The 11,954-nt window shown below is 59.1% G+C and overlaps 6 protein-coding genes across 6 annotated transcripts in view; 2 read left to right on the forward strand and 4 right to left on the reverse strand.

Moving 5' to 3' along the window:
* Window positions 1-297: 297 nt before the first annotated feature.
* VDBG_09694 (suppressor of glycerol defect protein) lies at window positions 298-1,192 on the reverse strand (the record flags this gene model as incomplete). The annotated part of the gene is made up of 2 exons (XM_002999928.1): window positions 298-330; window positions 368-1,192. The coding sequence occupies 2 exons, from the start codon at window positions 1,190-1,192 to the stop codon at window positions 298-300; spliced, it is 858 nt and encodes a 285-aa protein (XP_002999974.1).
* A 289-nt stretch (window positions 1,193-1,481) lies between these two features.
* Window positions 1,482-2,312, reverse strand: VDBG_09695 (predicted protein; the record flags this gene model as incomplete). The annotated part of the gene is made up of 1 exon (XM_002999929.1): window positions 1,482-2,312. One exon carries the CDS (start codon window positions 2,310-2,312, stop codon window positions 1,482-1,484), a length of 831 nt encoding a protein of 276 aa, XP_002999975.1.
* A 345-nt stretch (window positions 2,313-2,657) lies between these two features.
* Window positions 2,658-3,216, forward strand: VDBG_09696 (conserved hypothetical protein; the record flags this gene model as incomplete). The annotated part of the gene is made up of 3 exons (XM_002999930.1): window positions 2,658-2,684; window positions 2,747-2,825; window positions 2,924-3,216. 3 exons carry the CDS (start codon window positions 2,658-2,660, stop codon window positions 3,214-3,216), a joined length of 399 nt encoding a protein of 132 aa, XP_002999976.1.
* A 239-nt stretch (window positions 3,217-3,455) lies between these two features.
* Window positions 3,456-3,880, reverse strand: VDBG_09697 (predicted protein; the record flags this gene model as incomplete). Its single annotated transcript, XM_002999931.1, has 2 exons — window positions 3,456-3,757; window positions 3,871-3,880. The coding sequence occupies 2 exons, from the start codon at window positions 3,878-3,880 to the stop codon at window positions 3,456-3,458; spliced, it is 312 nt and encodes a 103-aa protein (XP_002999977.1).
* Window positions 3,881-4,905: 1,025 nt separating this feature from the next.
* VDBG_09698 (RNP domain-containing protein) lies at window positions 4,906-8,494 on the reverse strand (the record flags this gene model as incomplete). The annotated part of the gene is made up of 12 exons (XM_002999932.1): window positions 4,906-5,196; window positions 5,260-5,723; window positions 5,797-5,857; window positions 5,922-6,095; window positions 6,158-6,251; window positions 6,318-6,325; window positions 6,439-6,491; window positions 6,557-6,902; window positions 7,188-7,232; window positions 7,624-7,749; window positions 8,080-8,132; window positions 8,491-8,494. The coding sequence occupies 12 exons, from the start codon at window positions 8,492-8,494 to the stop codon at window positions 4,906-4,908; spliced, it is 1,719 nt and encodes a 572-aa protein (XP_002999978.1).
* Window positions 8,495-11,453: 2,959 nt separating this feature from the next.
* VDBG_09699 (conserved hypothetical protein) overlaps window positions 11,454-11,954 on the forward strand; it is a gene marked incomplete at both ends in the record, with an annotated part of 961 nt that continues 460 nt past the window's right edge. Inside the window, one exon of the mRNA XM_002999933.1 lies at window positions 11,454-11,853. Coding sequence (XP_002999979.1) covers window positions 11,454-11,853 — 400 coding nt within the window. The remainder of the gene's footprint in view (window positions 11,854-11,954) is intronic.

Genomic DNA, 11,954 nt, shown 5'->3' on the forward strand with positions numbered 1-11,954 from the left:
CGGTCAATGATACCGATGAGTCCATGACGAGGTTGCCGAACATCTTGGCCGTGTTGATGATTCGGCGGTTGTCCGCCATTTCCTCGTCTTCCTCTTCCGGTTCCTCCCCGAAGAGAGGTTCTCCAAGTCTGCGGAAGAATGTCCACAGGGTATCCTGGAAAGCATACTTGATCCTCGAATCACCGCAGAACTTGCTCGCGACCAGCGTATAGTACGGGTTATAGTGCTGCTGCGCCCCGGAGCACTGAACCAGCACGTTGGAGACTTCCCGACGGTTGTACTTGTTGAGACGCAGCTTCAATATCCGCAGGTAGGCATCGTTAAAGTCTGCTGCCGCGACAAGGGCGATGAAGATGGCGCGGCGTACGTCCGTGTTCATGCCCTGCTCGCGTGCGAGCTCGGCGTAGTTCGGCATATCCAGTCCGTCATCCAATATCACATCATCGTCCGACGCCACCTCCGCCGAGCCGGCGGCGCCGGCGCTGGCTGCGGTCGGTTCGGCCTTCTTGCTATCGCCGCCCTGCCCAGCCCACTTGGCACCAACCAGCCACCACTTGCCCGACTTGTCTGCAGCCTGAATGTCATCAAGACCCATGCGGAGTGGTTCGGTGGCCTTGAGCTTTGATGTGTCCATCGTGCCGAGATGCTTCTTCATGCGCGTGACGTGCTCATGGAGGACCGCTAGATCCTGCGCGCCGGTCTTGAGCTTGTTGTTTTTGAGATCGCTGATCGTCTCAATCATGAACTTGGTTCGCACCGAGAGGTTTGCCTCGCCGATCTTGGCTACAGCTGGCCGAATGAGGCTGACGATATCCTTGAGCGCCAACGGGTCATCCTTCCGAAGCTGCGCTCCGACCAGTCGAACGATACGGAGCAAGATCTCAGCATTGAGCTCTGACAAGTCTTGGAGCAGGAATTTGATGTAGTCGAACAAAATCTTGCCCGACACGACCTTGAACTCGTACATCTCTGCCAGCACCGTGATCAAGTTTGATGTCTCCTTGGTCGGGGTGCGGGCCTCAGCAGCCATCTTTTCTGCCGCATCGTGCTCTCTCTGGAACCGTTCAACCACAGCTGTGACGAAATGGGCGGCAAAGTCGACACCAATGACCTTGTACAAGGCTGCTATGAACCCGGCAGAGAGAACCAAGAGTGTGTCTGGTTTGCTTGTCGCATCGCAGATTTGCGCCATCAGCAGGTCCGAAAGGATATCCGTGACAATGCCGCGTGGGTGTTCGCGGTAGATCTTCTCAATCTCTCCCACAATGGAGACAAGGTTCGCTTCGGTGACACGGTTCACCGGACCCTGGGTCTTTCTCCGAATCTGAGCCTCGAGATCCGCATCCTTGCCGAGTGCCTTGCGAAGGGACGGCGGTATGTACTTGCCAGCACTCTCGCCGCCAGCGGTAGCCGTGACTGGCGCGACGTACGGGTTCTCTCTGACTCTGGGCTTATTTTTTGTTGGTTCATCCGAGTCGGAGTCAAATCCGCCAAATGACCCCTGCGTCGTCATCGTCGTCGTCGTCGTCGTCGTCGTCGTCACCGCCAAAGCCGCCGAGTGAGACCTCATCATCGTCGTCGTCGTCGTCGTCTTCTAGCAGGTCCGAGAGGCCGTCGTCCATGTCCGAATCGTCCTCGTCCGCCTCCCCTTCGCTCTCCACGGGCACTTCTGCCTTTGCCGCTTTCCTCCGTTTCTTGGCCAACCACTCGTCTGCCTCTCGCTTGGCTTTTGTTCTCTCGTCTCGCTCGCTGTCGTCTTCGGCTCCGTCACTGTCCAGTAGGGCGTCAAGGCCATCTTCGTGGAAGGACTTGGGCAGGGCCTTGCGACCCTTCTTGATGCCGAGTTTACGCTCGAGGTCTTCAATCTCGGCATCATCCTGCGCAAACTTGTCCTTCATCTTGCGCGACGTCTTGGCCGTCTTTGCGACCGGCGAGACCGGCTCGTCGTCGTCATCGTCGTCATCCACCTCCACGGGGGCAATTCTCTTCCTCTTTCGCTGATTTGTGTCGCTGGCCGCTTTTGCGCCCTGCGCTCCTCGTTTCGTCGGAACGGTCGCGGCATGGCCGCCGTCCGAGTCGTCCTCGGAATCGTCCGGTTCTTGGCGAGACGGCCTGGGAGGTGCAGCTTTGACGGGTGGCCTTCGGGGTGCTGTCGGCCCCTGGCGCTTCTGTGATCGCTCGGCCTTGCGTTTGTCCCGTCGGTTTTGGCTCTGGCTCTTCCAGCGACTGTTGTCGCGCGGCGTTCCTTTGGGTTCTCCAGAGACTCCCATCTCCTTGAGGAGATTGCCCGGAAGGGCGAGCTTTGGCGGCATGTTTCGATTTCCGGTTCTCTCTGCAGTCGAGGGGTGGTGTACAGTCTGCCAGGCGTATCGCCACTTTGCTGCTTGTTTCCTGCGACACCAGACGAACCTGGTCTTCTTCTTCTTCTTCTTCTCTCCGACAACTTTTTAGCGGGGCCCTCCCCTCCACCCGAGTGGGCCTACGCTGTGCAGCCAGGATTGGGCGTCTCTGCCCCGCCGTACAACAGACCCACAGCGTACGGCATCGCGGGGTCCCAGGGCTTCCATGCGAATCAAGATCCCATCCTGGGCTGCCCAAAGAGTTCAACCCCCCCCCCCCCCGTCCACGTCCACGCACTTCCCCAGCACGCTGTCACCATGGCGTCGCACCTGAGCAACGACGAGGTAAGAAACTGTCAGTCCCTCACGCGCGCGGCAAGACCACTGACATGCGCCCTCCGGCACAGTTCTTCGCCGGGCTCCATGAGCTGTTCAACCACCGCAAGGGCAAAGACCACGGTGCCATCTACCTCGTCCAGAAGAGGCGTACGTCCCTGTGTCCCCTGCTCCCGCGATCGCACCAGCCAGGCGCAATCGAGTTATCCTCTCCCCTCCCACCTCTTTCTGACGTCCCGACGATGCAGTAACCCACGGCCAAGACGCCGTCGCCGCGCCGACAGAAGAGGACCCCTTTCCCGACACGCACCCCTCGAAGCCGCTCCCCATCATCGTGAGGGCGACAAACGCCAAATCCAGCCGGAGCGACAAGAAAAAGGTCAAGCTCTCGACGATTGTCGAGCCCAGCGCCATTGACGACTTTTTCGCGCGCTACGCAGAGGTGTGCAAGACGGGCATGACGGCGCTGAAGCCGCGCGACAAGAGCAAGAAGAAGGCCAAGGCGAAGAAGAGAAAGGTCGGCGCGCCGGCGGCGCCCTGAGGGAACTGCCGTGTTGGAAGGCGGAGCGGGGAGGCGGGGAAGAGGGCGGATCTGCTGCTTGCTTGCTGCTGTTGCTGCTGCTGCTGCTGCCATGTGGACATAGAGATTTGCTTAGGATTTCTGGCTATTCAGTCCCAGACGAAATCATGAGGATACCCATTCTGACCAAGAAGAAAACAAGCCTGTATGGGACTATTCGGGATGCGCGGCCTCCTCATAACATGTTCAGCCGCTGCCCATTACCTGAGCATCGGGTCGAGCTGGGCTGCCGCATCCTCCTCATACTCCTTGAGCATCGCCACCAGCCTCACGCATGTTACGCACTGCCTCCTCACCGGCGACTGTGGATCCCCAGCGTACATACAGAGGCTCTCCGGACACTCTGGGTCTGTCCCGTTCGGCTCGCCCTCGTCGCAGCTCGCCAGTCTTCTTCGTTGCTGCCACCTCGTCTTGCACGTCGGACATCGATACGAGTGCACCTGGCACATGGTTTTTGCTGCGCCGCGGACAGGGCCTCGTCCACCTTGGATGGAACACTTGTCTGTGGAAATCAACTATATCCTGAAAGCCAAGTCGTTGGTGTCTAGGTTGGATTTATTCGACTGAATACAGGAAACAAAAAGTTGCTATATGTTCCTGGAACGATCAACGAACTGGTCCGCAGTTATGGATGGCCATGCGGCGATCAGTCAGGCAAAGACTTCTAAATGACCGCTGTTATCACATTGAACATGTTGGACCGGATCCTGAAACAGGCTGCGTACCACAGCTCCATGACGTGTGCTATCAAACTAGGAGAGTGAAAAGGCTGCCTGTGAGGGCCGTCGCCGGTCCGCCACGTCCATGCTCAAGAGCACGATGAATGAGAGTGACAGCATGTGAGCGATCCAAATTAGGGGGTTAGAAACAACATAAGCCCGTGCGAGCACGCATCTGGCAATGGCAGTGATGCATCTGCAACACCGAGGAGCGGATGTATTGTGCCTTCTCAGGCATGACGCGAGTCACAGCTCTCTCCACACCTAGGTAGGGAGGCTGGCCCAGTATCAGAACGGAACGCTGTGCGATGAAAACCTGCCGCCTCAGCAGTGGTCAAACCATTCTCCCCAGAAAGAAGCCGACCCGAGCAAAGAAGTTGCCCAGCAATTGAACTTTTGTGTCATCGGATCATCATCATCACCACGGTCATATCGCCAACATCACCGAAGAGACGCCGCGGCCGCGCCCTTGCCGGTCACCGTGCCAGACCGTCGTCATGCGCCTGTGACCATCCAAAACTCGCCGTGTCCTACAACCTCCCGGATCAAAGTTCAACTGCTATTTGACGTACAATCTGGATTATCTCTCACGCAGTCGCCCCCCTCCTCGGCTCCACTATATGCCCTGCGACCGGAACCTGCGAAGGAAAAGAAAAGAAAAAGACAACATGCGCCGATAGTTTTTTTGTTCTGCGTAGCTTCTTGAATGCCTGTGGACGACAGACACCATCACCCTAGATGGCCTCAATCAAGTCCATCGAGGCGTGTCCAGGCGTAACGAAGGCTATGGCTGTGCAACTATCATAAAGGTGGCCGTGGAGAAGCTAGGAAAATCGGGCCTTTCCCTGAGGGGGAAAGTGCTTTTGAGCTCACTTGTAGGCAGACAAGACAGACAAGGCAGTCTTGCGCAGCTGCGTCGGTGAGTAGCATCTTACATGATCTGGTCCTGGGTCAGGCCGGCATGGGCATCTGTATCCATGCTGTCGCCACCGGCACCGGGGGGGCTCAGGTATCTGACGAAACTCAGGCCCAGAGGGCGTCCACCATACTGGTATCCTTGGAACTTCTGGATGGCGGTGTCGGCCGTGTCAGCAGCATCAAACTGCACGACACCAGTGTCGCGGGAGCGACCGCTTGGCTCGTACTGGATCTCGGCCTTCTCAACCTTGCCGATGGTGGTGAAGAGCTCGACGAGATCCTCGTTGCTAGTAGACCAGGGAAGCTGCACGATTGATTAGCAAGTTTGGCAAGGTAGTTGGAGGTGATAGGCAGTCGGGCCACGTACGTTGCGCACGTAGATCACCTCGCTCTTGTCGGTGCCGGCCGTGGCGTAGTCGGTGAACGGGTTGGGGGGCACGGACGCGCCAGGGTTCACGCCGGGGCCGCCGGGCGCACCGCCGGCGTTGAAGCCTCCACCGAAACCACCGCGGCCACCGCCGAAGCCGCCACCGAAGCCGCCACGCGGAACCGCCGAAGCCGGCCGCGACCGCCAAAGCCCGCCGCCCGAAGCCTCCGCGCAATGCCGCCGGCCGAAAGCCGCCACGGCCGCCCGAAACCCCATGGGTCCGCCAGCTCCAGCGAAACGGTCTTCGCGAACTTCCAGAAGGCGTCCTTGCCAATCGTAGCCATTGAACTGCTCAATGGCAATGCGAGCATCGTCAGGACTCTCGAACATGACGATACCGGTGCCCTTGGGGCGACCATCAGGGCCAAGGTGGACATCGGCGCGAATCACAGCGCCGTTACGTGCTGGCAGCGGGAAACAATGTAAGTGCCTGTGCGAGGCTTTGGGAACGCAAAGTGGGGACATTTTGGTACTCACCGGCCTGTCGGAACAGATCCTTGAGATCCTGCCATCCACCGTGTAGGGCAGCTACAGTGTGCTGTCAGCAAACACGCGCAGGCATCAGGAGCGCCAGTGCTCGCCAAGGATCGGGGGACACATACGTTGGTGATGTAGATCTGACGGCCGCCCGCCGCCGCCACCGCCGGGCATTGAAACCACCGGGCCCACCAAAGCCACCAGGGTTCATGCCGCCGTGGCCGCCGGGGCCGCCAGGACCGCCGTAGCCACCACGGGTCGCAGTGGCGCCAATGAATCGGGGTTCCCGCTTCGCGGTCCTACAGAAAGGTGAATGCATCAGCCGTCGATCATCGGTCGAACCAAGAGAGTGAAAACATACCTCGCGGACGTAGATGAGTCGGCCCATAAGGTTCTGGTTGCTGAGGGTTGCCACAGCGTTCTGGGCTTGTTCCCGTGTCGCGTATTCCACAATTCTGTGTTGAGGACCCCGTCAGTCTGCTGTGCGTTGGCACGTCATGGGTTGGCGTGGCGAAACTTACCCGCATCCCTACAAACACCAATAGGCGCGCGCCCAACCCGTCAATCCAACGATTCCATCAAGGCCGGAGGGAGAAAAACCACAAAGGGAAAACCAGCCATAGACTACGTGTAAAAGCCCACCTTCGACATTCCATTAGGAAGTAGTAGCACATCGGCAAAGAGAACCTCTCCAGCTGCAGACATGAAAACCCTGGTCAGCCACTTGCTCGCCAGCAACAGACACCTTGACGTGACCCACACTGTCTCATGAAGTCCTTGAGGTGATGCCATTTGACGTCGTAGGAGAGGTTGCCGACATAGACGCGGCGGTCCTGCTGGGAGCTGTCGCGAATGTTGCTCATCATCTGTTCGCGGGCGACGGCGCGTTCTTCGTAGGAGCGATGTTGCGGAGGACCTCCGTATCCGCCGGTGGATCCTCCGGCAGGTGCGCCCGTTCCAGACATGGGAGAGCGGTCTCGGCGTCCGCGGTAATCGTCTCCCCTGCTACGGGAGCGGCTACGGGGTGAGAAGGAGCGGCGCCTTGCTGTGGTGGAACGACCGGGGCTTCGCGAACGGCCTCGACGCGGAGATCGGGACCTCTCTCGCTAGTCTCAGTCAGCAAAGATGTGCTGGCTTGAATTGGTGTCCTTAGCAGTTCGCGATTGGTGTCCTCTGCGATTTCGCGAATTGTACAGAAAGACGTGGGCTGAGACTGGCGCCAACACGCCACAGCCCGAGGGCCGAGGGGGTGATTCAAGGGAAAGCGCAATCGTTGGCGGCGCGCAGGGCGGCTGTAGATCCGACGACCGAAGTGGTCCGGTTTCTACGCCGGCCGTCTCACCTGGGAGGGAAAGGAGGGGAGGGCAAAGACAAGAGGTGGGCAGACTTACGGGACGATATGTGTCGTCGGTGTTGTCGGCTGTAAGGTAACGCGCCTGGTCAGAATATAGGCCTCGCAAGTTTGATGTGAGACTGCTGTCGAGGAGGGCAGAAGAAAGCAAAGAAGGAGGACTGTGATGCCGCGGTAGGAATGAGGCCAGGTGAAAAGTAAGGCAAGGTGAGGTAGGCAAGCTGGCAAGATGTTGAAGGGGGTAGTACCAGTAGTAGTACCGGCGGCAACGGTTGGGGCCAAGGCAGGTTGAGGTAGCTGTAGAGGAGGGGTGCAGAATGGGGGAGAGGGGGGCGCAAACGGATAGGATGGAGTGTCAAGTGGGGCAGGGGCGGAAAGATATGCAGGTAGGGGGAGGGTGCGGTACTGGCGCGGTTCGGGCCAGCGCAGAGTTCCAGCCTCGTCCCTGCCTCCTCCACCTTTGCGCGCTCACTCACAGGCAGCAGCCACAGACCAGTCGGCCTGAAGAGCAGATGTGCCTTGGAGGGAATGGTGACGAAGGAGACGCGGGGGACGATGCAAACCATTGCACGTGTCCCCGAATGTGTCTCTTGGGCTTTTCGCTGAAAGGGAAAGTCGGAGGGAGAGGGGAGGAGATGGATGTGAGGTCAGGCATGCGCGCGACAAGGGAAGAGGACTTCAAGCCTGAATCCAGGGCAGGCCCAAGCAAGTGAGTACGTGAGTAAGCTGTGATGAGAGCCCAAAGCCTGTGAGAACTGCTACCGCCAGCCGTATTTGGGATTGGGCACTGGGCCCGGCCGAATAGGACAATAATGGCAAATGGTGAAATGGAAAGCAGCAGCTGTGTGAGATGACATGGGCGTGCGACTACCGTGTCCAGTCACGACAGGAGGTAACGCGTCACCACGCAGCACACACCACACACCACACACCACGCGAGTGGCATCGGCGGCACCAAGCACGGCGCTCGCTGCTGCTGCACCGCCTGTACCGCAGAAGAGCGTGTTTCCAGACAAGCCGCGCATCATGCCGTTACCGTTGCAGTGTGTGGTGGAGGAAGTCAGGCCATGCTGCCGCCGTCACGACAGACCACAAGCGCGGGCGGCCCTCTGGGTGTGTTTGACAGGCCAGGAAACAGCAGGTCGGAGGCAGCGTGTGATGGTGGTGGTGGTGGTGGTGGTCCAGCAGCGGATGGCTGACGGGGCGAGGGGATGGCAAGACCCGCGTGCAGGATCGGCAAGGCTGAAGGGGGAAGGGGAGTCGAACAGACAGGACGAGGTGGCAGCTGGCAGGGTAGGTACTGGACAGAAAGAAAGAAAAAAAAAAAGAGAGAGCATGCGTACCCATGGTGTATTACTCGTGAACGACAAGGAGGAAAAGGCCGAACTGCGTTGAAGGGTATCGACGAAAGCCTCAGCCGGGCTGCCAGGTTTGCAGGGTGCAGGTGCAGGTTTGGCTTGGGAGTTGATGGGGAAAGAGTTTTCGACGGGTTACAGAGGTCCTCGGATCGATTGGACAGTAGAGACCGTCGTCGTTGCGAAAGGGTATCGCGCGCCGGCCGTGTGTGCGTGCGGGAGAGAGTTGCTGGTACTACGCGTGACTGTAAGGAGGTTGAAGACTGGGCGCTTTTCCGTGACGTTGGACGAGAGGCAACGTGGAGTCGGAGGGTGAGTTGGTGGACGTCGCGCGAGCCCGGTGGAAAGGGCTGGGATGGACGGAGGAACGCGCGCGCCGAGGCTACCTGTCTAAGGTACCTTGAGGGGAGGGGATGGGGACAACCAAGGAGGCCTAGGTCGGCTAAGTAAATACCTACCTAGGTACCGTAGCATAAAACTGACGCGCCTGGCAAGGATAGGCCGTGTTGTGTGGGCATCAGTCAGATTGGGGATTCTGGCGCGACGAATGAATAGGGCGCCAGTGGCTCGTGCGCAAAGTCTCCATTCCCTCCCTGTACAGGCCTGAAAAGCACCTGGATCCTGGGCACCTATGCTCGCTCCAAGAGAAGTACTCAGGCTGATTAGCTCTTACGTGGGCAGGTACGGGTACGTAGGTACGTAAGTACCGACCCAATGCTAGGCGCCTCCGCCTCTTTCTGAGCTTCTTTCTGAGGTGAGAAGTAAGTTTTTATGAATCACTCGAAATGACAAGGAATGAATAATAGACACAACGACAGCAGCAACGGCAAGGTGTGCTTTGCCGTTGATTGCTCACAGGCCAGACAGGGGATCATGAGAGCTCCCTCAAGCAGCCCCCAGTGCAGCAGCTACCTACAGCTGACCGGCAGAAGCAGGTGTGGAGAACAGATTGCAAGAAGAGACCAGACCAGACAGGGCCAGGCAAAGCAATCACGCCGCCTTCCCCCCTCCTCTCTGGTCGTCCCTCCTGGTTGTCGTGCTGCGCGTGCACACAGCCTGGTGGAAGTGGATACGTGTGCGCAAGAATAAGGCCACACCGCCAATGGCGTTGCTAGAACTGCCTCCATCCGTCTCCATTGTGACGGCATGTACATGAAGCGGTACGACCCTGGGCCAGCCTGACCTTCGGTGCTTGACGTTGGGCCCGTCTTGCCTTAGGCAGGAACGATGGGACAGGTAGGTACAAGTAGCGTTCCTTTGGTCAACGATGCTTTCTCGCACTGCGCAGACAGACCTGGTACTACCAAGTCGTGGAGCCAAGAGAGAGAGAGAAGAGTGAACGTGCGTACGTGCGTACGTCTCTTTGAACGCTTCCTCTTGGCGAATCTTGCACCCCCTCTTCATGCCCTCTCCCCCTCCCCTCCCCCCGGCTGGACGAACCAGCGACTTCGTGTATGGCTCCCCGCCCTACCCGAGGTGTCGACCATGACGAATCCTCCTTAACACGACGGCACGTATTGAGGGAAAGACTACACGGGCAATGTCGACGTCAATGACCAATGGTATGATCATATCGGGTCCGATGCGGGTATTGCAGGACAGCGTAGCCTAAACACCCGGATGGCGCAAGAGACCCCCCCTTAGATAAGACCCCCCACGTTAAGCTCAACAATAGGGCAGCAGGGGGTGAGTACGCAAGTGCGCAAGCTGAGAGACAGACAGTGAAGGATTGAGAGGGAACTCAACGGCTCTGCTGAGGGATCGCTGGCCTTGTCTGCACCCGTATCGCTAGTACATGTACCTGACGATCCGATCGTTTTCGCTTGGTACAATCGCCCCCCCCTCTGCATATACGACGATGTCTGGTGTTAGCGCACGCTTCAGTTCGCCTCCGGGATGTCCAACCTTGAAGGCGTGGTCCGACTGGCTCCCATCGTGGACAGCCTGGCGCGACTGCACATGCGGGCCGGCGCCACTGTATTTGGCATATCTACCAGGGATGTGAACAAGGGCACTGGAGGGGTTGGAGAGGAAGAGGGAAGAAGCGAGACGGAATGAGGGGACAAAATGGTGAAGAGGGGGGTCCAGGAGTGACCTGACACAACCTGCAGCCCCCGTCTCAAGTGCAGACACTGACCTGCACCTAGAGGTAGTTTGACACCTTCGGACTGGGCAGTCAGTCCCTGGAGGACAGACATGGAAACGGGATGGCAGCAGAAGTTGCACCTCCTCGACAGGTCGAGAGAAATCGTGCGGGGTTCAACACCATGCATGATTCATCTTTCGCATCCAGCTTCATGCCGGCGCACACCGGGCAATGGCTGCGCCGGCGGAGGCCAGCCAACGACGTGCTGTGTAACCGCCTCATGCATGGCGGGCATGTATCTCGACTCGGTCTCGTCTTCGAGGACGCCCTGTGCCGGCTCGTGGTAGAATGCCGTTCGTACTCAGGCCACTGACCGGGTTCGGATTGAGACACAGGCTGCAGCGGGCACGAAGAGCCGCCAGCCTCCAACAGGGTCCCTTACAGAGCGAGCACGGCAGGGCCGCAGAAATGGCTGACATGGTTGAGCTGATGTGATCCAATTGACAAAAGAACAAACCCGCGAGTTTCGCCGGCCCTGTTTGCCCTTGCCTCGTACCTAAATATACCTACATTGGATTACAAGATTCTGGCACCACCAGGCCACGGACGGCTATCTCAGGTGGTCCGTGCGCGCGGAGACCGGGACGGCCTGGACCCTTTCCACGTCGGCGCGCGGGTTCATCCGTGCGAACCACGCGAGTGTGGTTTGGTCATGGAAACTTCAACTCGACGACCAGCACCACTTTTCCGTCTCTGAGACCCCGAACAGGCTTGCAGAGCAAAAGCTGCATACGACGTCTGACACTTCGCGACTCTCGCCTTCCTTGCACGCCGACTTCCGTCGCCCATTCTGCCCGGATTCGCAATGGCGGCCCGCGTCCTGCGCCCCCGTGCCGTCCTTCACAGGCCCACCATCGCCGCCTTCTGCCGCCCCTACCACTCCTTCGACCATCCGGCGCCGAGCCAAGCCTTCACCAACTCAGAACACGCCCTCCTCTCCGCCGCATACGAGCATGTCCCCGACCACGGCTTCTCCCACCAAGCGCTGGCCCTCGGCGCCAAGGACGCAGGCTACCCCGACATCAGCACCAGCATCCTCCCCGATGGCGCCTTCAGCTTGATCCGCTACCACCTCGTGACGCGGCGGGAGGACCTCGCCCGCACGAGCCAAACCATCTGGGGCGACGAGAGCAGCGGCAGCACGGCGAGCGTCGCCGACAAGGTCGAGCGCTTGGCCTGGGAACGCCTGGGGGGGGAACACCACCGTGATCCTCCGTTGGCAAGAGGGAACGGCGCGCGCTCCCCCTCTCGCTCCCTTCTTCTCCAGTTGGGCACAGACGTCGCCGGGCGCCGAAGGGGCTTTTTC

The sequence above is a fragment of the Verticillium alfalfae genome, genomic scaffold, assembly GCF_000150825.1.
Source record: "Verticillium alfalfae VaMs.102 supercont1.16 genomic scaffold, whole genome shotgun sequence".
NCBI lineage: Eukaryota > Fungi > Ascomycota > Sordariomycetes > Glomerellales > Plectosphaerellaceae > Verticillium > Verticillium alfalfae.